General features: G+C 38.4%; 2 protein-coding genes across 3 annotated transcripts; both read right to left on the bottom strand.

Annotated features, from left to right (window-relative positions):
- Positions 1 to 614: 614 nt before the first annotated feature.
- On the bottom strand, positions 615 to 19,198 carry LOC117295521 (vacuolar protein sorting-associated protein 33B-like). Of its 2 annotated transcripts, XM_033778214.1 has the most exons (21): positions 19,110 to 19,198; positions 17,451 to 17,531; positions 16,637 to 16,698; positions 15,996 to 16,045; positions 15,149 to 15,216; positions 14,749 to 14,794; positions 14,292 to 14,386; positions 13,662 to 13,766; positions 12,965 to 13,139; positions 12,115 to 12,188; positions 11,580 to 11,666; positions 11,114 to 11,207; positions 10,249 to 10,326; positions 9,252 to 9,316; positions 8,209 to 8,223; positions 6,794 to 6,848; positions 5,915 to 6,138; positions 5,244 to 5,342; positions 4,924 to 5,017; positions 4,080 to 4,199; positions 615 to 3,164 (listed from the first exon to the last, which is right to left on the bottom strand). In XM_033778214.1, exons 1-21 carry the CDS (start codon positions 19,188 to 19,190, stop codon positions 3,085 to 3,087), a joined length of 1,848 nt encoding a protein of 615 aa, XP_033634105.1. In that variant the 5' UTR covers positions 19,191 to 19,198; the 3' UTR covers positions 615 to 3,084. The 2 variants fall into 2 exon arrangements, with proteins under 2 accessions (XP_033634105.1, XP_033634106.1); XM_033778215.1 differs by lacking the exon at positions 8,209 to 8,223.
- Positions 19,199 to 20,744: 1,546 nt separating this feature from the next.
- On the bottom strand, positions 20,745 to 23,736 carry LOC117295538 (ubiquinone/menaquinone biosynthesis C-methyltransferase UbiE-like). The gene is made up of 4 exons (XM_033778236.1): positions 23,546 to 23,736; positions 22,393 to 22,583; positions 21,633 to 21,755; positions 20,745 to 21,292 (listed from the first exon to the last, which is right to left on the bottom strand). Exons 1-4 carry the CDS (start codon positions 23,734 to 23,736, stop codon positions 20,745 to 20,747), a joined length of 1,053 nt encoding a protein of 350 aa, XP_033634127.1.
- Between the last annotated feature and the right edge of the window lie 182 nt (positions 23,737 to 23,918).

Here is a 23,918-nt window from a genome sequence, read left to right as displayed (position 1 = left end):
TCGGCGATGAAACTTTTTTTTATTGTCCAACCATTATTACAATTGTTTCACCAACGACTCTCTTCCCTAATATGGCACCCACCCTTTAATAAAATATCCACCCAATAAATGGGCATTTCTTACCTGCCATTTTTTAAGATTTGTAAATTTATCACTTATTTAAAAACATTATATGAACATCAGTCTTTCACTTTCCAGTACTTTTTTGTAGCAAAACATGTACTTTAATAATGCATGAATTGGAAATCAAACCAATACAATTATTAATTGAATTAAACTGATAAAATAATGTAAAATAATATATTTAAGTACTGTTGATTTGATTTGATTTGAGTTGAATTAATGATGCCGAATGTCCAGATAATTCAGTTTGTTAGTGGTCAGATGTAAATAATGTGTGCTTTAAACGATTTAATTATTAATTAGTATTATTAATATTTTAATCTTGAAATTTTTATATTTATTTTCAAGCAAACTTGAATCCATGATTTTGATTGGGCAATCCATAGCAACAAGATATTGTACTTAGAAGCGTAGGGGTTAAGTATGGCAGAATATAACCTAGGTGAGATCTGGACCGTACCAATCAATGAACACATACTCAACAAAAACTGTATCTGTACAATCATGCTGTTTTAATTATGTGTACAGCTTTGTATCAAGTTTGCTTGAAGATAAACTAATGATCACAAGCATGCTCGTGAAATAGGGAAAAACGTTGAACATCTGTGTGTCCCATCTCCAACCTGGGCCCAATTACATGTACATAAAGCTGCTCAAGCACAAGTGTCTCAGCACATTAAAAATATGCAGTTCAGAATAAAGTTACCAGCCTAAGTACCTTCTCGCATTTACAATCAGTGACTGCTTTTTTTGCTTTAGCTGAAAGTTGCTAAGAATTATACTCTCTTAAGCACAAAACAGCTCAGCCCTATATAATTAACCAGAATATGGTTACTAGCCAAAATACTATGTCACCTGTACAATTTGTACCTCGTATCCTGCTCATGTCTGCTTAGCACACAATTGATAAGCATTATTCTTAGCTTAAGCAGCTGTATGAAGTTGAGCCCTGACCTTTAGAAACATTGTGTATGAAATGCAGAAACGTTTCTGTTTCTCCATATTTCACTCGCTTGCGCTTGTGTGATAATTAATGATTGATTAATGATGTTTCCAACTTTAAGTCATGGTGCACCCCAACGCTCAACCCCAATTCTTGTTACTTGTGAGGGCAATGCAGTTTTCAAAGGAAAATGAATTTTTGTATTTGAACATTTCAAAAGGCACCAAGGCAATAAAAAGAGGCTTGAAAGTGATCGCCTCTAAATGATTGAAAATTATCAATGGTCCTTTTGCAAACCCCAACCTGCAATGTGTACCATGACTTTAAAACACTGTTTGCCAAACTGAAATAATAATATTTGTGATAAATTTGTTGTACATGATTAAATAAATTTGTATACAAATAATTACAATCTCTATCATTTTGTGTGTCTCGGTACAAAATAATATATCCATCAAGGTTTTTATAACATTTAATATATACACTGGCTTTTTGTTGTGATATAGATTTTATACAACAGCCGATTATATTAAATATTGCACATATATTTCTTGCCTTGTGTGTTTATTGATTAGTATTTTGGGGATGAAAAAAGAAAATTGACTCGAGCAGGATTTAAACATGCGACCTCCAGATTAACATGAGGGTGCTGCACTGCTCTAACTGAGCTACAGTATCTAGCACTATGTTGTTTTCCTGTGTTGTCAACATCTTTGTGCACAAGTTCAATTCTCACTGTGTCAATTTTACTTTGATCAACCCCAATTGAACAAAAAGTTACGTTAGCTTCCCTTGTGTTTTTTTTTACTTGATTGGTATTAGTATTACAATCAGAATGGTGTGCACTGTGCACTCCCTCAGGTAACAGTGTGTGCATTCAATATTTGTGCCTTCGTTCTTAGTGCAAATTTCGGAATGGAAATTAGTGCTAAAAATAATCATACACAGTATTTTGCTGTACATGTAGATCGATCTATGTAGACGACCAAAATATTAACCGAATTCATCTGACATTATCATCACAATATACATGGTTAAACCACTATGTGGGTATTTAATTACCCTGGCTGTGTTTTACATCTCTCCATGGCATGCATGGAAAACCTGTGTAGTCTGTATTTTAGGTGATGCAACAATTACATGCTTACCATCAATTTTGAATGAAATTTGACTTTCAAACTGGACCACAATACTAATTCTACTCATTGGGCTATCAGTGGTTAGCCTGGCTGGATTTGAACCCACAACCTTGAGATTGCAAGCCCTACATTCTAACAACTTCACCACAGCGACAAGTGACATGGCCTGAAATGACCTTGGGTGTTCACACGCTTGGTTGTTCCTCGCACCTATAAAAAGGCTGGAGACAATCTATTTTTCAATGCAGCTCCTAAGCTTTGGAACCAACTGCCCTGTGACGTCAGTGAAGCAGAGTCTATTTCGATCTTCAAGCGGTCTCTCAAAACGTTTTTGTTTCCCCACTGAGAGCCTCTTGTAATTTTCTTTTGTTTTGTTTTCTACTTATGTTATTTTGTTTTTCTTATGAGGCGCTGTGTTAATTGTAGAGCGCCATGATTAATGACCTGAAAGTCATAACATGTGTTTCGGCCCAAAGATGGTGGGAGGAACAAGTACAGGACCGGGTAAGGCTGTGGAATTTTCAGGTACATGTAGGTGGAATTTTCAGGTACATGTAGGTAGAGTTTGATATTTTGAGACTGTACCACTACCTCAGCACAGGATTTGAAGGTCGATCCATATCATGTCCTTTTTTTCCCCTGATGAACAAACTTGTATCAAAATGACATTCCACAAAACAAACTGTACCTGTGCAAACTTTGTATGGAGTATTTACCAATGTTTGTATCCTCCATCGAGAAACTGTTCCTGGACGGATACATTGAGCCTTCATCACCAAAGCAAGTCTTGAAGAACTTGTCTCTCAAACCTGATTGGAGACGATTTCTGTGAGGCGGCATGGATGTTTAGTCTCGCAGTCCTGGCAATTTCAACAGAGTTCATTTCTTGCCATCATTGAGAGATCCGACAAGTTCAGCGCCATTGGTGATTGCTGTCATTGCAAATATAAAGTGGTAACCTACAAGGAAGACAATATAAAGTGACAATTTAATATTGCATTTATTCTGGTTGTGAAGTCAAGGACTCTCAGAGAAGTGAACTTAACCACTGTACTAGCCAAACACCAAATGGAAAGAAGACAAGAAATCTAGTTTCAGTTCTAGTGGGAGGAAAAGCCTAGAAAATTACTACAGGAAAAAAACACGCAATCAGGAGGGGACTGAAAGCCCAATCCAAATAGTGCCTCCCTTTGAACAAGGTTTATTAACCCAATTCGCCTGAGGACATCATCAGAATAATCTTGGAATGCCATACTGTTGGACAATGTAACTGTGCGTTATTCAGTGAAGTGTGCATTTAAGGCGTTTACACGTAAACCTATTGACCACTAACATGGTGAGCGTGACACAGCCACGGCGTGTGACGTGCGTGCATGGGGGTCAATAATGTAGGTAAAAGGTAAGGAAAGATACCAGTACCACTACACCAACCCAACCACCCACGCTAACCTGACTAACCTTCTCACAGAAAGTTAACAACATTCTGAAATGTTTTCTCTGAACAAAAATGTGACAGATGCTTCAAAAGGAAAACACATAGAATTGGGGAGGTAGTGCTTTCTGCTCTACCGGCCAGGCTTCGGACTGACAATACTCAAGCCTACATGTACATCCGTATGGACTGTAAAAGGGGTAACCCTGTTTCAGCCCTAGGAGTAGGTGGCAACGGCCTCTGAAAAAAACAATTGTAGCCCACACCTTGAAGTGGCCTAAAGGCCTTGTGTGTCTGGCGACTTACATAAAAAAAATATATAAAAAAAATAGAGCCACTTTTGCATGTTCCAGGCGCATTGCAGAAAACACCTGCAAAATGCAAAATGTATAAAGTTTTTGTAAACATGGTACACTCATTAACGAATATTACGGTAACTCACCCTTTATTTTGCCAAGCAACCTGAGTGCTGCCATCTCTGCGTATGTGCATCCGCCAAGAAAGTAGACCAGTACTACTTTTTCTGACGGCGTATCAGGCTGATGACTGTTACTCGTACGACCTTGCACAAGGAAAAATAAAGAATACATGATGGCCTTTGACGTAAGTAGGGTGTCGTGGCCGAGCAGATCAGAGCACCGAATTCAAGCTCTGGTGCTTCTGTTCAGCAGAGTATGGGACGTGACACTTGTGTCCCTGAGCAAGACACTTAACTATAATTGCTTCTCTCCACCCAGCGGTAAATGGGTACCTGTGAGGGCAGAGATGGTTCTGGTGATTGATTTAGCCGAGTAGCGCATATTAATGTTGCACAGGCTGCATACTCCCCACCAGGGAGCTGAGATGGTTTTAGGAGTGAATTAAGGCCCAGTGACCAGGGGTAATAATGGGACGCCCTCCGGGTGTGAAAAGCGCTATATAAAAACGGGTTATTATTATTAAGTCGCCATTAGGGCTGAAGCATTTCATACATGTAGTGCACAGTCAATTGAAGGACCATTGGGGCTGATGAAAGGGTTAAACATGTGAATGAAATATTTGTTACACAGGTGTGCATTTCCACAAGAAATTTTACAAAATCAAAGTTAACAAACTAAACAAGTTTTATCAACACATGTTGATATTTAACAAATCATAAAGTGTTTTGTGTTTTTGAGAAATAAAAATTGTAGTTGATTTGAAATGTGGATTATCAACATAAAATTGTCTGACTCTGGTGAACAGTTTTATCATCACCGATTTTGAGGAGTTAAACTTGCAAGCATATATCATCATAAAAGTTGTACCTTTGACAGACTGTGCTTTGTGTTCAGCAAACGCTGGTCCTGGTAGCAGTTTAGTGATGTCATCTAACCCGGCCCAACCTCCTTTAGATAAGACCTGGAAGATAAAAGAATAATGATTTGCACTTTCTTTTACAGCACTTTATCGCACAAAAGGGCATCTCAAAGCGCTCATTTATTTTTTCTACAAGGTATATGCAGAGCAAGTTTTCAAATCTCAGACCCATTTATATACACCCAAGTGTATTCATAAACCATTATGGCTTGCTTCATAAACCGTGCATTTTGTGCAAAACAAGATGGCGGCTCCATGATAAACATACCTGCTCAACCAGTTTACATGTAAGTGGAGTGAAGGCACCGCTGAAAACATAAGACATATCCTCTGGATTGCGTAGATTCACGTCTCCTGATTTGGGAATCTACAACAGAAGAAATGAACACTCTTGGTTTGACATAATCAACTGCTGGTGCCCACATTGTTGTTTGACCATTCAAGCATTACAACATGTACCTCCTGAGACTGGAACAGGGTTACCAACTCAAAAGTCCCTAAAAGGATGAAGGCATGGGTATCATCCACTGAGAGCCTGGCTGGTAGTACAGCAGAATGCACTACCTTCCCAACTTTTTACGAAACAATTAAGGTTAAGTGCCTTGCGCAAGAGCACAAGTGTCATGACCAGGATTGGAACCCATACTCAGCTGCTGACTTCACCAGAGCTTGGGCTCGGTGAACTAGACTGCTCAGCCACTACAAGACATGACTTCCCCAGCCTAAATTTAAACACTCCTCACCAAGCTTAGATAAACCGTCCTAAGTAAAGATGGGTTGCACATGGGCAAGGCTTTCATTGGCTGAGAGTTGTGCGCAACATGTACACGCATGCACTTTTCCATTCTTTATCTTCAAATATTGCGGTTGGTAACGTTTTGTGCAATCCATCTATTCATTACTAAACAGTAGTGCAGCAATCCACATGGTTTTACTTACCAGATTGAGTTTCTTGCACAGCATACGGAACGCGGTCTTCTTCATCATCGCCTTGTCCGTAATCTTAGTCTTGACGTCAGTCACGGTCAGTTTACTGACCTCCACGGAGGGCTGCTCTGTGTACAAACCAAGCTTACGCAGATTGGAAAACGTTAGTAGATGCTTGTGGCCGTGGCTCTGTAGGAAGTGAGTCTGGAGGGTTTGATAGTCCCTGCTGGACAGACCTGAGGAATAATCAAAGCGAGAACAAGTTACAGACAAGAAAGAGGACTGGTCAGGTTGGCATTTTCAAGAAAATACACAGCCTCCAACGCAGCCTAAAATGTATAACTGTTTTTAATTTTGGTTTGAAATTTTTTTTTTTACTAGAGCGAGATTTGAACCTTTGACCTCCGTATTAATGTGCCTGTACTCAACCACCTAAGTGACCCAGCCGTGACACTTGTGCCCTTAAGCAAGACACTTCACCATTGCTTTGTCCTTCGGATGGGACGTTAAGCCGTTTGGTCCCATGTGTTATGAAACGCATGTAAAAGAACCCAGTGCACTTGTCTACTATTAAGGTTGGCCATTTATGCGAGTCAAATTTTTGACTCCCATAAATGCCCGACCGTGTTAGTTCGCAAAGTAAAAGGAAAACGACGCAATTTAGAGGCAATTTTGTGTGAATCATTGTATTCTACTTTTAAAACATCTTTCTAACCATATGCGTTTTATAACAAACGGTTATAAACGCTTTTTATAGACCAACTCGTCCGATCCGAGGCAACGTGTTCCTTTAAAACAGTAAATGTATAAAAAAATAAAACATGACCTCAATAAAACATGTTCATCAGGGGATCATAACTACATGTAAATGTCTCCTGTACATGTACATACCATTTTGTGTGAGTGACAACAAGCAGATCAGCCTCAATAGTTTATCTGGTGGAACCTGTAAAAAAGATCAATTTTGTTTTCTAATTATTGTAATAATTACATGTTTCTGGGTTTTGTAGCCAAGAGCCCAACTCAAGTTTTGTTGTTTCTGTTCAGCAGAGGGTGGGAGTCGAGTGCCGGTTTTGGCACTTGTTTCCTTGAGCAAGATACTTTACCATCTTGCTTTGTCCTTCGGACGAGCCCAAGTGATAGGATTAGTACATACATGTAGTTCATGTAAAAGAACCCGGAACACTTTGAAGAGTAGGGGTGCACCTTTGTGTTTCTGGCTCACATACATTTGTAATAAGTACCCGTGTTTACAGGTTTCCTCGGGTGATCATGTGCACCTATGAGAGGCATCCATTGTTTCATAACAGAGAAACAAATGATCACCTGAACCAATGCTTTAGGCTTGACTTGCAATCACATACTTGAAAGGTCATGAGAAAAGGCTAATTTGAACAACTAAAATATTAACTTTTTTCTACAAAAAGCAAAAAGAAAGGCATAATAAAGCACATAAACTGTACTGTACTGCCATCCAAAGGATGTTAACATGTACATAACTAAAACTACCTAAAAGTTAAGAAGCAATTCCAAAATGGCTAACAAAACATTACAAAGTTGGTAATATACAGGCAGACTGCAGAGTGGGGAAAAGCAAATAAAAAAGGGGAACACAATTTTAAAATTGTCATCAAAATGGGGAATTGTGTACATGCTCTGAACCCCCCAACAAAAAACTGACTAAAATAGATTGGATTGCCAATCTCCATCCATAGGGCAATGACTTCAGTTCTTGGCCATTCTTGCCCTTAGTTTGGTTTCACCCTGGTGGAGGTGCAGCTTGGCTCAAAAGGTAACTTAAGCACTAAACAATTTTGCTTACAAAAAGGTTACCAACCGCATACCATTTCACATGTACAGTAACAGTCTGTGACTGGTTTCCTGCTAATTTTTGTTAGGAGACCTTTGCTGAGTATCATTTGCTGCTTAATAATGCCACCCCACAGACATTGAAGTATGCTTTACTCATTGAAAATTAATTTGTCCCTTATCAAGAATCAAAGAGTGGTCAAGTGTTAAGGGCAAAAATTCACAGAGCTGCTTAAGCAGATAATCATGCTTAGCAACTTTCTGCTCAGCAAAATTAAGCAGGATACTAGTCACAAATTATACATATGACACGATACTTTGGTTGGTACCCTTATTCAGTGGTAGAGTTAAACATTTGCAAACTAACAACTGACGTTTTGATAGCGAAAAGGGGAAAAAGGTCAACAACATGGCAGACAAAAATTGCACCAGCGAAAAAGCAAAACACATTATTTTCATGCATGGAAACATGTATACATTATAGTGCACAGTTTTACCTGCAATGGGCCAACCTGTGGGATACAAGAGTGAGAGGGTCAAACAAGAAATCAACTTGCAGCTGAATTGTGACACAATTTTCCAAACTAAATCTTCTTTGAAACTCAAAAATTAACACCTAGTTGCTGTAGCAGTAAAACGACAGAAAGAAAGAGAAACACAAATACACATGTTTTTTTTTTTTTCAGGGGAAACAAAGCAAGTAAGAAAGAAATTGTAGCTTTGAACATTTGAAGCGAAACCCAGCAGATACTTTGCATTGCTTTTAGAACTTTTGGACTATTTAATCAACCTGAGTACTGATGACGCCAAAGTTTGTTAACCACTTTGCAAAAGAACAGGAAACCATTGTTTCTCTGCACAACAGTCGAGAATGCAGGACCCAGTCACAGCACTAAGGTAATACTGTAAACAAACTATGACGTCATTAATACTCGGGGGCCAATTTCATAGAGCTGCTTAAAAGCATGAAAATAGCTGGCTTATTTTACACATGTTACTGGCCAAAATGTCATGCCATATACATTGCTTGTGACTGGTATTCAGCTGTTGTTCACTTAGCATAACAATATTGAGTGGGTCTTGGCAGGTAATTTGATTTTACTAAGCAAGGAATTTTTGGCTTAAGCAAAATGTTGTGCTTAAGCAGCTCTATGAAATTGGGCCCAGGTCTATAATGTGCATGTATTTGATCATCAAAGTATGTTTGGATTGAAATAGTGATGGTTGTGGGTTCGAATCCCATCAGATGTGTCTAGGGAATAAATGACAGCATTTCACATAATACATCACTGATGGGTAAATCAAAAATAAGTGGTTTCAAATTCCAAGAATTGAAGGTTTTATAACCTGTCTGTCAATTTGCAACCTCTGGATGAACCATCACCCAGGTGAATTTGTTGGATAGTTACAGGATAAACTGATCAACAGAGTTTGTTTACTAACCTGTCTGTCAATTTGCAACCTCTGGATGAACCATCACCCAGGTGAATTTGTTGGATAAGTTACAGGATAAACTGCTCAACAGAGTTTGTTTACTAACCTGTCTGTCAATTTGTTCCTCTATGTAGGTAGAACACTCCTTCATGTTGATTCCTTCCAGTAAACCTGACAAATAAACAAAGATTATAATTATTATTATTTACTAGCGAGGCCCATACATACATGTTGTGCCGTTTTCCACTTGTTTCATAAGATACACTGCACGTGCTAACAGAGGGAACAATGCCCAGCCCATAACAAGGGGCCATTCAGAAAACTCAATGTTAAAAAATTTTGATTTATTTTTTTCGCAATTAGTTTGACCCTAACCCTAACCTCAAATTGCAATTTTTAAATAGTAAATGGCTTCATAACATAATTGATACACTGAAGCACATTTAGAAGTAACACTCGAATGAACCAGATGTTTTCACCATCAGTTCAATTGCTTATCCTAGCTTAAACAAACAATTTTGTAGCTTAATCAGGGTTGAACTTTATGATCTTGAACAGCTGGGTATTTTTTCTCATTTTGTTGTTGTTTGTTATCATACATATTTGTTTAAACAAAAGCTTAATTTTGATTTTCATTTGACCAACCTGCCCACAATTTCGAAAAGACAATCAGTTTGTACACATTGACTATTGTCAATGGCCATCAACATTGAAAATATCACAAAAAACTAAAGAATAATACATAAATCGATTTCACATATTTTGTTTGTTTTGTTAAATTGCAACAAAATTTGAAAACAGGTCAAACTATAAAAAGTCTGTTGATCGTCAATAAAAATTTGGTAAAATATCACATCTAAAGTCTTATTGTATGCTATCATTTTTTGTTTTCGCAACCTCGGTAGTCTAGTTGGTAAGACACAGCTCTAGAATTGCAAAGGTTGTGGGTTCGAATCCCACCCGAGTAACATGCCTATGATATTTTCTCACAGGACTCGGGTAAGTACTGAGTATACAGTGCTAACACACATCGATGTATGGGTAAAAAACAAAATGAATATTTTTTGTTTTGTTTTTATTGAAGCAACATTTTGGAATCTTACTGTGCTCTGTCTGAAGCTGTTCCTCAAAGTTGACCTGCTTATTCTTGAGATCGAGTATCCTCTCACAAGCTCCGATATCTACAAGAGAAAAAAATGTGTTAAAAGTGAAGGAAAAGCACTGGCAGATAAAGACACATGGATACATATTCATGAAAAAACAAACAATAGAGATTAAAAAGATTTATAGAGATTTATAGAGAAGTGAAATGTTCACAGCAAAATACAGGCATGTGACGGCATGTTAATCTGGAGGTCGCAGGCTCGAATCCCACCCAGGTCAATTTGTCCTTGTTCGAATCCCCCCTCCCAAACAATAAACCCAATCAGTTTGACCTGTGGTTTATAACTTCATGTAGACGCATCTCCTTTAAGTGAGCCCTTGAGTGCTGCTTCCCAGGTTGTAACATGAACTTGGGTGTGATCCATGGCTACATACATGGCCAAGACGGCACATACACCAGGCTTCTTATGAGGGTGCAGAACATCTCATGGCGTGAGCACAAGACCAAAGAACAGATCTACGGAGATATTCCACCAATCTCTACTACTGTTGCTCAACACAGAGTCCGCTTTGCAGGTCACTGCCATCGTGCCAAAGACCAGGTCATTCCTGACGTGTTATATTCCTATATCCCTACATGTTAAAGGAACCCCTAACCCTAACCCTAAAGGAACACATTGCCTTGGATCGGGCGAGTTGGTCAATAAAAAGGGTTTGTAACCATTTGTTATCAAATGCATATGGTTAGAAAGATGTTGTACAAGTAGAATACAATGATCCACACAAACATGCCTCGAAATTGCACGGTTTGCCTTTTACTTTGTGAACCAACACAGTGTGACATTTATTGCTAGATATACTTACGTATGGTAAGTGACTTGTATTGTTGCTTTAAATCTTTCAGCTCAGTCTGCACAAATGTTTTGACGTCACCAATATTGTTTAGTCCTCTCCCTTTCTGAAAACGTACGATACATGAAAAACAGCAAATGAACACGACGTGTGAAATGCATGATTGCATGTACATGTGCATCAAGATAAAGTATGATTGCCTTAGGGACCTGGCCAAAATAGGTCCAGAACAAAAAGCGACAAGATGTGAGGGTTTTTATGTAATTCACTGTACGAGTACCCCTACATAGAATAGTGTGGAACGACCAACTTTTTTCATTGTACACTTTTAGGGAGAGGGAGGAGGTATTGAAAAATGATGGAATGTACGCTTGTGAAAATGATTATTACTGTATGAACGATCCCTTAATTTAAGTGACAACAAAATTATAACAAATTCAGAGTATAACAATTTTTGGTTGACAGTGAACTGCCTTACCTGGTAGCCAGATTGTACCATCTTGGCCTGTGCACTGAGATATGCAAATACATGGGAGATATGACGGCCACGAATATCATCAAAAATCTGCAATCAAAGTAAAGATTTTATATGAAATCATGTTGACTGATCAAAAACCTGCATAATATCATGTTCATTTAAATAGTGCTACCATTGTGTGTATTCAAACATGCAGAATCATGTGCTTTACAAGGCACTGTAAGTGCAGAATTCCATAGTACATGTAACCCCAACAAGGACCTTTCAGAAGCAATCTTGGATATTTGTATCAAAACACAGGAAAACAACCTGAACAATATCAACGCATATTAATCCAGTGTGAGAGATTCAGTGGTCACATTGCACTAGGTAAACTCTGCCATTTACTCAAATAGAAGTAACTAATTAAATTGCAGTCATTGTCGACTACAAAAAGACTACTAAAGTAGTGGCATCATTACAGGGTTGAGAGTAAATGTCACATTGGCTGACAACCACCCTTTGAATTGGACAAGTAACATGAATACTGCTTTACCTGATCATCACAGTTCAGTAGAAGTCGCAAGCTCCTTTCCGAGCCAGTAACCTCTGGTCCAAACTCACAATAACCTGTTGATGGAGTGTACAAGGAGTTGGGATAAGCAACAATCAATGGCAAATTGACAAGAGCAAGACTTGAACCTACAACCTATGGATTCACATGACGGCGCATACTAGCTGAGCGAGCTAGCCCACAACAGTCAGTCTTTTTTGTCATAAAGAACATCTAATCCTTTCCATTTTGCGATGTGAGAGTGGGTATTGACTGCATCTCTGGTCAGAGCATTCACAAACAGACACCAACATGACCAAGGAAACTTGAATTTCCAAAACTCACACTGAGGAGTGGTTTTGTCACTTGGACAAAAAATTGTAATAAAGAAAATTGTAATAATCAATGATTGAAGCTTTTAAAGGGAAGGTACACGTTTGGTAATTACTCAAAACAAGTATTAACTTAAAAACTGACTTGGTAACGAGCATTGGAGAGCTGTTGATAGTATAAAACATTGTGGGAAACGACTCCCTCTGAAGTAACATAGTTTTTGAGAAAGAGGTAATCTCTCACTAAAATAATAAAAGACTTCTAGCTAAAAGTCTTTTACTCATATCTGAAAGCACACAAGTTCGTCCAACAAGGTTTTTTTTTTCTTTCATCATTTTCTCGCAACTTCGATGACCGATTGAGCCCAAATTTTCACAGGCTTGTTATTTTATGCTTATGATGGGATACACACAGTGAGAAAACTGGTCTTTGACAATTACCAACTGTGTACAGTACCCTTAAGGGGATGCAACTTTTCATTTGAATATTGTTACTGCTGTTACAAAAACAGAGTACCAACCACTTTTGATGCCGAATGTTTCATCCAGTAGTCCCTCATACGTTGTCTGTGTGCACAGCGGGGTCACCAGGTCAGCTTCACGATCAATCAGGAATATATGGCCGATCTCATTCCGGATGGGTGCACGGGGCTCTCCCTGTAGTGACTGTAGTGTTTTTACAAGATCCCATACCATCTGGAATAAGAACAGCCAATGCAATTTAAAAGACAAGTTTAAGACCAAAGTACTTAAATATGTAGTATTGTCCATGTTCACCCCTCCATACCAAAACTTACCATCATAAGAAATAGAAAGATTGGATCTTTCCAACGATGGTAAAATGAAATCAGGTTGTTATTACACAATCCCTTCAAACTGGGCTTTATTTGCTCATGGAGTAGTTTGCTAATAAGAGCTTTCAAATAACATAATGAACCTTCTCATTACCCAAATGTTTCGAACATAAACAAATGCTAGCGCCCACATTCTCACACAAAAGAAAGCTGTGTTTAAATGTCAATTTTACGATTGTATTACCTTGACGATTTCATTTTATAGTAGAGCATAATCAGCAGATAAGTAATATCGAATGTCCTATTTATCCTTTCAAATGTCAAATAAAATTAAGAACTGTATTACTTTCCCCGAGTTCCCTGAAAAAAATTCCACAGGCAATTCATATAATATATTATTATAAAGTTAGTGTAGCTTTTTTACCTTAGCACATCGGCCTAGACCATACACATGAGGTATGGTACCAAAAAGAGACTGCAGGTTGACAATGGAGGTGGCTATGGTATGTAGCAAAGACTGCTCACCATGCTGCAAGATATCAAAGTCACATTAGTATTATTATATCAAGTAATAAACCGCAAGAGAAACTGGCTATTTAGAGTAAAAATTATTCATAATAATAATAATAAAAATAATAATAATAATAATAGTGGGTTCTTATATAGCGTCCTGCAGTGACGCTCATGGCGCTTCAACATGATTACCCCTGGTCGCTGGGCCTTAAATCATTCCTTAAACCATCTCAGCTCCCTGTGGAGTATACAGCCTGTGCCGCCAAATATGTAGCGCAATCAAGGCGAATCAATCACAAGAACCAAGTCTGCTCTCACAGGTACCCATTTACCCCTAGCTGGAGAGAAGCAATTATAGTGAAGTGTCTTGCTCAGGGACACAAGTGTCACGACCGGGATTCGAACCCACACTCTGCTGGTTGAACAAAGAAAGCTTGACTAGAGAGAGACTTGAACCTCCGGATTTACATGCCGGTGCTCTAACAACTGACAATTCCTACTTGTACAACATTTCACAGGTTATATCCATGTCTGTCCTTACCAGAAAATAGTCTCTGAAAAAACTTGGAAGCTCCAACGACAAGATGTCTCTATCTAAAGCAATGAGGTCTAGCCGGAAGTCTTCCATTTCAACATCTGCAAAAGACAACAACACATTCATGACTTACATAGATTACATGTGGTTGCTTTCTGTTCTACTCCTATGCCTCAGTATGTACATGTACATCGTAGAACTCTATGTGTTTTTAGACGTAATTTTTAGCTGCTTTTGTTTTGAATTCTTACGTATTTTACTGTACAAATGTATGTATACAGGGCACCAGTGAGAACAGTTCTTTGACAACTGATGGGGCTACTTTAAGACAACATAAATAAATCAACAAATCAAAATAATATATTGTGATAAATCAAGGATATTTATTATGACAAATCAAAGATCTACTAATATATTGATATTTCATAAACCTTCAACAAAAATCCATGCAATTAATACTTACCTCCATATACTCCTTCTTGTTCAAGTAACATTTCACAAACATATAACTGAAAGATGAAGTGAAGAAAAAGAAGGTGGGAGAAATGTTCTTATATAAATCCAACAAAAACACTTGAACTCCCGCAAGTTAATTCAATCTTTGCAGAAAAGCCATAGAACAATGGATTACTCCATGTAGACATCAGCCCAGTCTACTGTCCGTAACATGACCTTGCCTCAATGGGTGAAACAAGTGGGGATGATTATTTTGGAAATGACACTACAAACTGCACATGCATCCTATAATTATCCATATTGGACTCCAATATATAATGATGTGTGCTCCACCCAGCAAATGACAAGGATTGGTGTACGCAGCATAGGGCTATAACATTTTTAAGACATTTGATTAATTGACTTACCTTTCTAGGCACAAACAAAATCTTGTACTTCTTTTTTCTGAAGTTCTCCTTGTCACTTTTTATTTGATCTAAAAATAAAAATGTAATTTTATTTTTATCAGCCCAGTAAAGCTTTATCGCACATGTTCATGATCTAACAAAATACAAACTTTTAATTTGCAAGATATCAAACTGTTATGAATTGATGTTTGTGCTGATTGTCATGATTTTTCTCTAGTGTTTTAATGTACAATACAATGCAATAGTGAACTGTTTATCTGAACTTTTTTTTCCAGTTGTCACAGGCAGTAACATGTGTGTGCAAAACACACAATTACTTTTCAGTACTAAGAGGTTTGTAATGATGCACGTTGGAGACACAAAATAACGTGCTGAAATAAAAATCTCTGAAGCCAAGCGGTTCTATATAATGACCCGGTAGTGGTGCCCCAACCGGGTCAGTGCGATTTGGCCAGGCTTCAGGAGAAAGTTAAACAAAAATCTTCAATATATTTTTGTTTCTACTTTTTATTTATTACAAACATCGAACGTAGCACCTGTAACAAGATGAATATAACACAAGAAAAAAATGTTCAGTTTTAGATGTGAGAGGGACAACCCCAATGGGGAAAGACCATGGAATCAGGATTGGACTGAAAATCTAATCCACATGCAAGGCTCTGTTCTAAGGTTGAATTCAGACCAGGGTCCACAGAGGTGATTGGCAGGGAAAGCAACCACTGAAATTGCGATAAATGAATTTACCAAACTTTAAAAAACAAATCAAAGCAAGTGCTTACAGCTTTTAAAACGCCCAGTTTGAACTACAACAAGCTTGTTTGGATGAATTAAGAAGGTTAGAACTTACTTGATATATTCCTGATGTTATCAACACTGGGTCGAACCAAATACATGCGTCTATTGTGAAGAGATACAGAAACAGTAGGGAAAAAAACATTAAACAGTTAACCAAAAAGCTGTTGTAAACTTTTGACTGCTCCTAGGTTCTAGATCAAGGGGCTGTGAAGATGGAACATGCGTTAAAATTGTTATCAAGTTAGTTCTAAGCAACTTCCTTTATGCAGCAGCTGAGGTAGGCGAGCAGATATTGTAGGGAAGATTGTTCAAAAGGTAGGGGCAAATTTAACCAAAAGCACCAACAGATTTGGTGCAAGTAGGAGTAATAAATGTGAGTGGATAATAAATTAATCATAGTCTACAAAGATAAAATCAGCAGTCAGCTTGCAGGGTGCGAACCTACAACCTTGTGCATCAAGCTAAATAAATTAACCACAAGAACCATCTCAGCCCTCACAGGCACCCATATCAGAAGAGAATAAATATTAGAGTCAAGAGTCTTGCTCAAGGACAAAAGTGTTATGACCAAGAATCGAACCGGGTTCTAACCCACATCCCAATGACTCGACCACAAGAACTCCAGTACAAAGCACTAAACTGATTGCCCATGACACGCCACAATAACAAAATTTGAGGAGCAGTTTTACTTACGAGTCTCCGCTGACCTCCAATTTGTTGCTCTCCAGCTTGAATATCTTGTCAACTCCATGTCTCTATTTATTAAGACAATTATAGAAGATGAGTTAATATTTTGGGTAAATTGGACCTTTTTCTTACTTGACAGGAATGTGCAAGTTTATCGATAGCAAACAATCATTTCTATACAGTAAGGCCTACTATGTATACTACACACACAGATCCTGGTCATTTGATTGGCAGAACACTTGACTTGTGTCATCCTTTATTTTGTCATGTATAGCGCAGTGACATCCCAAAACTTATGAATATAGGATTCCTGCAGTCGATTTCACGAATCGCTAAGATTAATCCTATCTCGAGTTTGGACGAGTAACCTGTCCTAACTTAGGTTGAGTTCAATGCATCCTAACGTCTTTGGATACGGAACTGAACTCGTCCGAATTCTTAAGATTAATCCTAAGTTAGGAAGAGATTGGTGAAAGCAACAGCTGTTATGAACATCACATGAGTGAGGATGCTTTTGTTTTCAAAGTAGATTTTCAGAGTGTTGGGTGGACAATTTTTGTGTGTACTTTCTGTTTATTGTAAAATAAAAACGCTAGGTCTATAAGAATTAAGGAGTGATGGATCATTCTGACACAAGCGTAAGTCATAGTCATAGGTTTTCAAGGACTAATTTTGTTGTGTCTGTTTTCTTTGTTTTTGGTTTTATTGCGCCTTGAACACCCAGCAGGGTGGATATGTGCGATTACAAGTCTTATTATTATTATTATTATAGTCGATCAACGATGATAAAGCGCAATTTGATTGAGGGAATATTATTTACCTTGAGCAGCTGAGCTCCAGCTATCCTGTCTAGGGGTCTCATTAACTCAGGATCTATTACTAGGTCCTTCATCTCAGGAATCTGCAAGGCAAAGGGTGAGTGGAAATTATGTGATAATTATCTGATAAGAAATATTGTCCACATGTTTATCAAAGCCCTAACCCAGAAGTGTCCTTGGCTATAGACACTCCTCCTGACATGCCTGAATCCTGAAAACAAATTACCCATTATGATCATGTAAATGATTAGTCCCACATTTACATGATTTGGTACACGTTTGTTTACACTACAGGTTTCCTCAGGCTTCAAAGCTTCACTGATCAGTCCCACATTTACATGATTTGGTACACGTTTGTTTACACTACAGGTTTCCTCAGGCTTCAAAGCTTCACTGATCAGTCCCACATTTACATGATTTGGTACACGTTTGTTTACACTACAGGTTTCCTCAGGCTTCCAAGCTTCACTGATTAACTGCAAAAACGACTGTATATTGACTCAATAGGCAAGTTCAAAATTACATCAACAAGAGACGTACATACACGTACATGTATCCATGCAGGATACATGAATAATATTTTGATACAGGAGGCTCCCATCATGCCAATGCAAGTCGCCCAATAAAAGTGGGTTCTGTCCCATGCTCACCATTTTGGATTGCTTTATAAATGTACGAACATTTAATCCCCCCCCCCCTTGACAAAGTTTCACAATCATTTGCCTCATAATAATAAATCAGTATTAAACTTTTAAAGTACTTAAATACAATGATCCATTTAGACCTTTTTGCGAATCCCGCCTGGCTGATTTTTCTCAATTGTCGAAGGCACGGTGGGAAGGAAACGGGGCATTGTAGTCCCCTTTTCCTTCACTCAATGCCTTTCGACTAGAAAAATCAGCAAGGCGGGATTTGCGATATTCGGTCTATCAAATTATTAAAATAAAGTAGGCCTAAAACAAATGAATGGGACAAAAGAGTGAGGAAAATTTCTGTATCCTGCCACCACTTTTTATTTGTTATGTAGGTAATAACAAAATATTTATTTACCAAATGAGATATTACTTTTTGTAAACAAAATCTTGTGAAAAAGTGCTGGCAGCATACAATTTGAATCGTGTATTCCACCAGTACCACCACTTTGTCACTCATTTTGTTTATTAAAACAAACATTGACTAGACACCAAACAAATTTTGGGGAGGCGGAAAAGTTTCTGTATGGCGCCATCACTATTTCATGTTGATCATATTGTATCTAATTTACGCAATTATTGATATCCCTTTTGGTAAAAATTAGTGAAAAAGTGGTGGGTGGCGCCATAGGGAAAGTTTATATCCGGGGATCGAGGCTTCAACAATATGCTTTTCAAGTTTCGAAATAAAATGACAAGTCTTTATTAAGTAGCAGATCGGGCATTGGCGACTTGTTGGAAGATGACTGTGCGGCCCCATCCAGCACAACCGTGCAGAGGACTGCACATAGGCTTGCTGCAGGCCACGCCCACCAACGTACAGAACCATTAGTTCTGCAGGTCGACTGATTACTGAATTGTCCGAAAACTGGACAAATATAAGTAAACGGACAGTACTACACCTAATTCGAGCACAATGTGAATAATATGAAGCTTGCGTTCAACATATCAGACTGTTGAACTACTTACAGATTCCAAAAGATGTACCAAATGTTCTTTGGAGAGTTGTTTCAACACGGAGAAATCCGGAGACTTTATGGTAGTCGCCATCTTTAGAGATGTTTGTAACAGCCAATCAAGAGAGGGCGCTGTTCACCGAATCTATTCTGGAATTAGAATTGTGAACGGTCGCGATGCTGATGAGGATGAGACCGATTCTGTTCCGAAATTGGAATTTGTGGACGGTCGCGATGCAAGTTCCCCCATCAACATGATAATAAAAGTGTTCGTCACCAACCTAATCCCTACCTAAATGACAAAGGTAATACATGAAACAAACACACCAAAAGAGAAATAACTCGGAAGGCAGCGGCAAAAGGATGAAGGGCGGCTTCGTGTAGTAGTCTATAAGATTTGGCAACTACCGGTAAGGAGTAGATTCTGTATATAGGTTCGAAACTACTTCTCATAGCTTTCTCAGTCCATGTTAATTCACATTGAGGACAGAATCTCCGGCGGATAGATTTCCTTTGGACACCGGGTATTGGCATATTATACACAGTGGCGGCCGTGTGGTTGGCAGGAGATTGAAATACTCACGAGTTTCTACCCGCCAGACAGCCCGCGAACGCTTTTTTTATACAGGCTATTGGAATGCAGAAAATTAGCAAAGTGGGCTCACCTGTCACAGTGACAGAAATTACTTGACCTTATGAGATACAACCAAAAAGTTATTTACAACCCATACAAAAATTGACAATTTTATTGGGCTGTTTCTTCGAATTTTATACAGACCGACTCTCGCGTAAGCCTATACTGGAATCGGTAAACAGCCCGAGAAGAGTCCACCAAATTGAAGGCATACATCAATTTGGTTAGTAATAATGATCATCGATAACAATGGGCGTCAGTGAGGTGGTTGAACTAAATGCGGGTTCATCATACGTATGGGTGTGTATGACATTAGTTTCTTTGTAAAGATATTTTATAAGACGTCCAGCGTTTGCCAAAACCGCGGGCCTCCTAATTAATTTGCACAGAACATTTCTTCAAACTTGAACGACTGACAAAAATTATCAGTAGTTTAATCAAGACACATTAATCTTGTTTTAATAGCCTCATATTCTCCGTCAATTAGTTTGTTTAAAGACAATGGACACTATTGTTAAAAAGATGTCAAAGACCAGTCTTCTCACTTAGTGTATCTCAACATACGCATAAAACATAAACCTATGAAAATTTGAGCTCGATTAGTCGTCGGAGAAAGAAAAAGAAAAAACCTTGTCACACAAAGTTGTGTGCTTTCAGATGCTTGATTTCGAGACCTCAAATTAATTCTAATCTTGAGGTCTCTAAATCAAATTCGTGGAATTACTTCTTTCTCGAAAACTACGTCACTTCAGAGGGAGCCGTTTCTCAAATGTTTTATACTATCAACCCCTCCCAATTGCTCTTACCAAGTGAGGTTTTTTGCTGATAATTATTTTGAGTAATTATTACCAATAGTGTCCACTGCCTTTAATACTCATCAAACACTCCAAAAATAAGGTAATGAAAAGGAAATAACAATTTTATGAGGAAAAAAAAACCCACACAGGATTGACTGAAATGCCGACTACCGTATAGCCAGCACACTTTTGAGCTATGCCATAGGTTTCACACACATCAAGTGCACCCCGTCGATGCTTCAGTAACAGACACTACCTGGAACTTTGCCTGTTCAAGTGCTTTCTGCGCCTCCTCCCTGCCCCACAATCCACCCAAGCCTGCCCCGTCTCCCGGGCAGAGTGAAATAGGCAAACAGGTCACCAAACTATACGAATATGCGAGGACTATGGATTTTCTGTCTTGTCTCTCTAAGTTATCCTCCAGATTTGAATACGCATTGATCTCGATCACCGAGAGGGTTCCTCCGGGCTTGAGCACCCGATGCATCTCTCGGAGAGCCTTGGTGGGGTATGAGAGATCATGAAGGACGAAATGAACAAAGAGGTAGTCGAATTTGTCCGTCCAATCAGTGGGCATGAGCGAGATATCGGCCTTGACGAATTCGACATTGGAGAGACCCATCTCGGCTGCTTTGTATCGAGCTGTTCTGAGGGCGGGTTGAGATATATCCAGTCCGTAAAACCTGCTCTTGGAAAAGCGTCTAGCCATTGTGATGGTGGCTGTACCTTCCCCACACCCGAGATCCAGAACGTGAATTCCAGTCTCTGAAATAAAAGGTATGACAAAAAAATTGTTGGATGTACACTCTAGAAACTCCCGGGTCGAAATTGACCCGGATTCAGAGTCATTTTGAGCCTGACCCATTTATGGGTAAGTCCGATCCGGAACCTGTTTCAAAATCACCAAGATGGTTCAAGCTGACACAGAATCAAAGGAAAAATCACACCTTTTAGCCTGTTTTTCTAATTTGACCCGGAAATAATGTCAGGCTCAACGGAGAACAGGTAAGTCTGACCCGGGAATGTTTTAGAGTGCAACGACAAAACAAAACTCGACAAAACACTTTGATCTTCATGCAATTCAACTATGTTTTTTTTATCTTACCAAGACAGCGATGCAACTGAGGCATAGATGGAAGGAATTCTTGAAGCAGCTGATCCTGACAGAAACGCCCTTGCGTCAGATGAATCAGGTCGTCAAGTTTGTGATACTTTTCAAAAGGAACCCCTTCAAAAAGAAACGAAAAAACAGCGGCAGTTTCGTCACCTTTGTCACAATCCCCATGTTGACATTTTTGGGTAAAGAGAACACAATTGATTGTGCTGAAATTATTTTAAGAATTGCGGAAGGATAACGTACGAGATACTAAATAGCTGCCTAGCACGATTGGTTTGCTTCTGCCTACATATTTACCATTGTGATAAAAAAACGTACGCCAAATGTTGTGGTGATCTGCATCACCATAAAGACTCGGTCCAATTTCTATGAGCTGCTTTAGCAGAAAATAATGCTTAAAGACACTGGACAATATTGGTAGTTGTCGAAGACCAGTCTTCTCACTTGGTGCATCTCAACATATTATGCATAAAACAACAAACCTGTGAAAATTTGAGCTCAAATTGGTCGTCGAAGTTGGTCGGTACAAAGTAAGGTTTTATGATAATATTTACCAATAGTGTCCAGTGCCTTTAACCTTTATCAGCTGAGCAACATAACAGTACTCGCAACATTGTATTTTGTCTGGTAACAATTTAAGCAGCTCTATGATTCAGGCCCGGAGGCTCAACATCTTCACTTCCAAAAAAATTGCTAATTTCGAGCCGAACGCCGCTTGACTGTACGAAAACTTTATTTTTTGTATCACCTGTTGGCCCATCCTTTCTGAAGCATTCTGCAACTTTGAGGAATCCTCCATAAAGAATGGGTAACGTCATCGCCAGACCTTTCAACTCTATGATGTTTGATCGGTGGGATGGAAGCCAGAACTTCCCTTCTTTGGGGTCAAAGTTCACGATGTTTGCGGCGGCCATGCATCCCAACCACTCCCTTACATACCTGTCCAAATAAAATGTTGAGCAACATGACAGTTAATTGGTTTAAAATTGTCCTTCTTCGGGGTCAAAGTTCATGATGTTTGCGGCAGCCATGCATCACAACCCTAACATACAATATTGAGCAACATGGTGGCAGTTAATTGTATAATTAACATTGACTTAAATACATAAGTCTCATTTTTCAATTCAATTCAATTCGTTTTCCGATCCATTTGTGCAGCAGAAAAAAAGAAAAAAGAAATTTAACGCAATTTTATTTACATGTGCACTCAAACAGTGCTTTGAATTTCTAATGACTCAATGCTATGTGTTTACAATTCAGTGGATGTGTCAACACACCACACACGCAGTTTCGATATTATATTTATCGACTATAGTCACCCTCAAACCATTATTAAATTTGTATAATATTGTCGAGGCGTAGATTGAAAACTTAGGTACAGCTTCAAATTAGTCGGGTTGGGAATGCGTGAACCTTCTCCCTGAAATGCTTGTCACCACATAGCTTTGCAACCAACGATTATTCTTTGAATCAGTTTTGGTTGAATTGTTTGTAACACCAAGACATTTTGTTTATGTATTAACGAACAACTCCACACCAAAAATACAAACAAATAACACAATGTATAAATAAACCAATACGTTAACAAACAAGTAAAAAGAATTAACATATTTTTGTTTGATACCATACAAAATAATAACAATAATAATCAAATAATCAACAAATAAACAAAATAAATAAATTAAGAAATAAGCGATAAATGAATAAATAAATAAACGAATGAATACATAAGCAAATAAATAAATACATACATCAATCAACAAATAAATAAACGATAAATGAATAAATAAATAAATCCAGCAATTAATGAATAAATAAATAATTAGTTAAATTAATTGAGACATAATACAGGTAAATTGAAACAAAAGAATTGTTTCAAATCAAAGTTGAGTTGTTTTTACCTTTCTTTCATGCCAGCCAAGTCCGCAATCTCCTGGCTGGTTTTCTTGTTCCCTCCCATTGAGATCATCACATCAAACAGACCCGTCTCCATACCCATGGCTAGCCCAATACCAGCTATACCTCCTACAAGCTGCTGGGTAACCCGACTTGTAAACTCAGTCGCGGTTTCAGTTTCAGCGCCGGACGCCATTCCTTGCATTTGTTCTTAGTGATAATTGTTCAATGGTATGGCCATGGTAATGCTTTATCCTGTGGATTTCAGATATTGATTAGATAACCGCAGATTTTCAAATTAATTTTCTGTAAATTACCACCATCAAGGCTCGCCACGTGTTACAAATAAAAGACAATGGTTTGAAACCGTTCATAAAT

The sequence above is a fragment of the Asterias rubens genome, chromosome 10 (genome assembly GCF_902459465.1).
Source record: "Asterias rubens chromosome 10, eAstRub1.3, whole genome shotgun sequence".
Taxonomy (NCBI): domain Eukaryota; kingdom Metazoa; phylum Echinodermata; class Asteroidea; order Forcipulatida; family Asteriidae; genus Asterias; species Asterias rubens.
The sequence above is the reverse complement of the archived record's forward strand: the minus strand, read 5'-3'. Positions and strand labels throughout refer to the sequence as shown.

What these genes read in the sequence shown, in the direction of transcription:
- LOC117295521 (XM_033778214.1), bottom strand. Translation starts at nt 19,190, where the DNA reads ATGGCGACTACCATAAAGTCTCCGGATTTCTCCGTGTTGAAACAACTC. An exon ending in AACATTCGGCATCAAAAGTG is followed by an intron (nt 12,189 to 12,964) that starts GTTGGTACTCTG and finishes CTCCATCAACAG; the next exon opens with GTTATTGTGAGTTTGGACCA. An exon ending in TGTGCAAGAAACTCAATCTG is followed by an intron (nt 5,343 to 5,914) that starts GTAAGTAAAACC and finishes CTTCTGTTGTAG; the next exon opens with ATTCCCAAATCAGGAGACGT.
- LOC117295538 (XM_033778236.1), bottom strand. Translation starts at nt 23,736, where the DNA reads ATGGCGTCCGGCGCTGAAACTGAAACCGCGACTGAGTTTACAAGTCGG. An exon ending in CAGAAAGGATGGGCCAACAG is followed by an intron (nt 21,756 to 22,392) that starts GTGATACAAAAA and finishes TTCTTTTTGAAG; the next exon opens with GGGTTCCTTTTGAAAAGTAT. An exon ending in TCAGTTGCATCGCTGTCTTG is followed by an intron (nt 21,293 to 21,632) that starts GTAAGATAAAAA and finishes CTTTTATTTCAG; the next exon opens with AGACTGGAATTCACGTTCTG.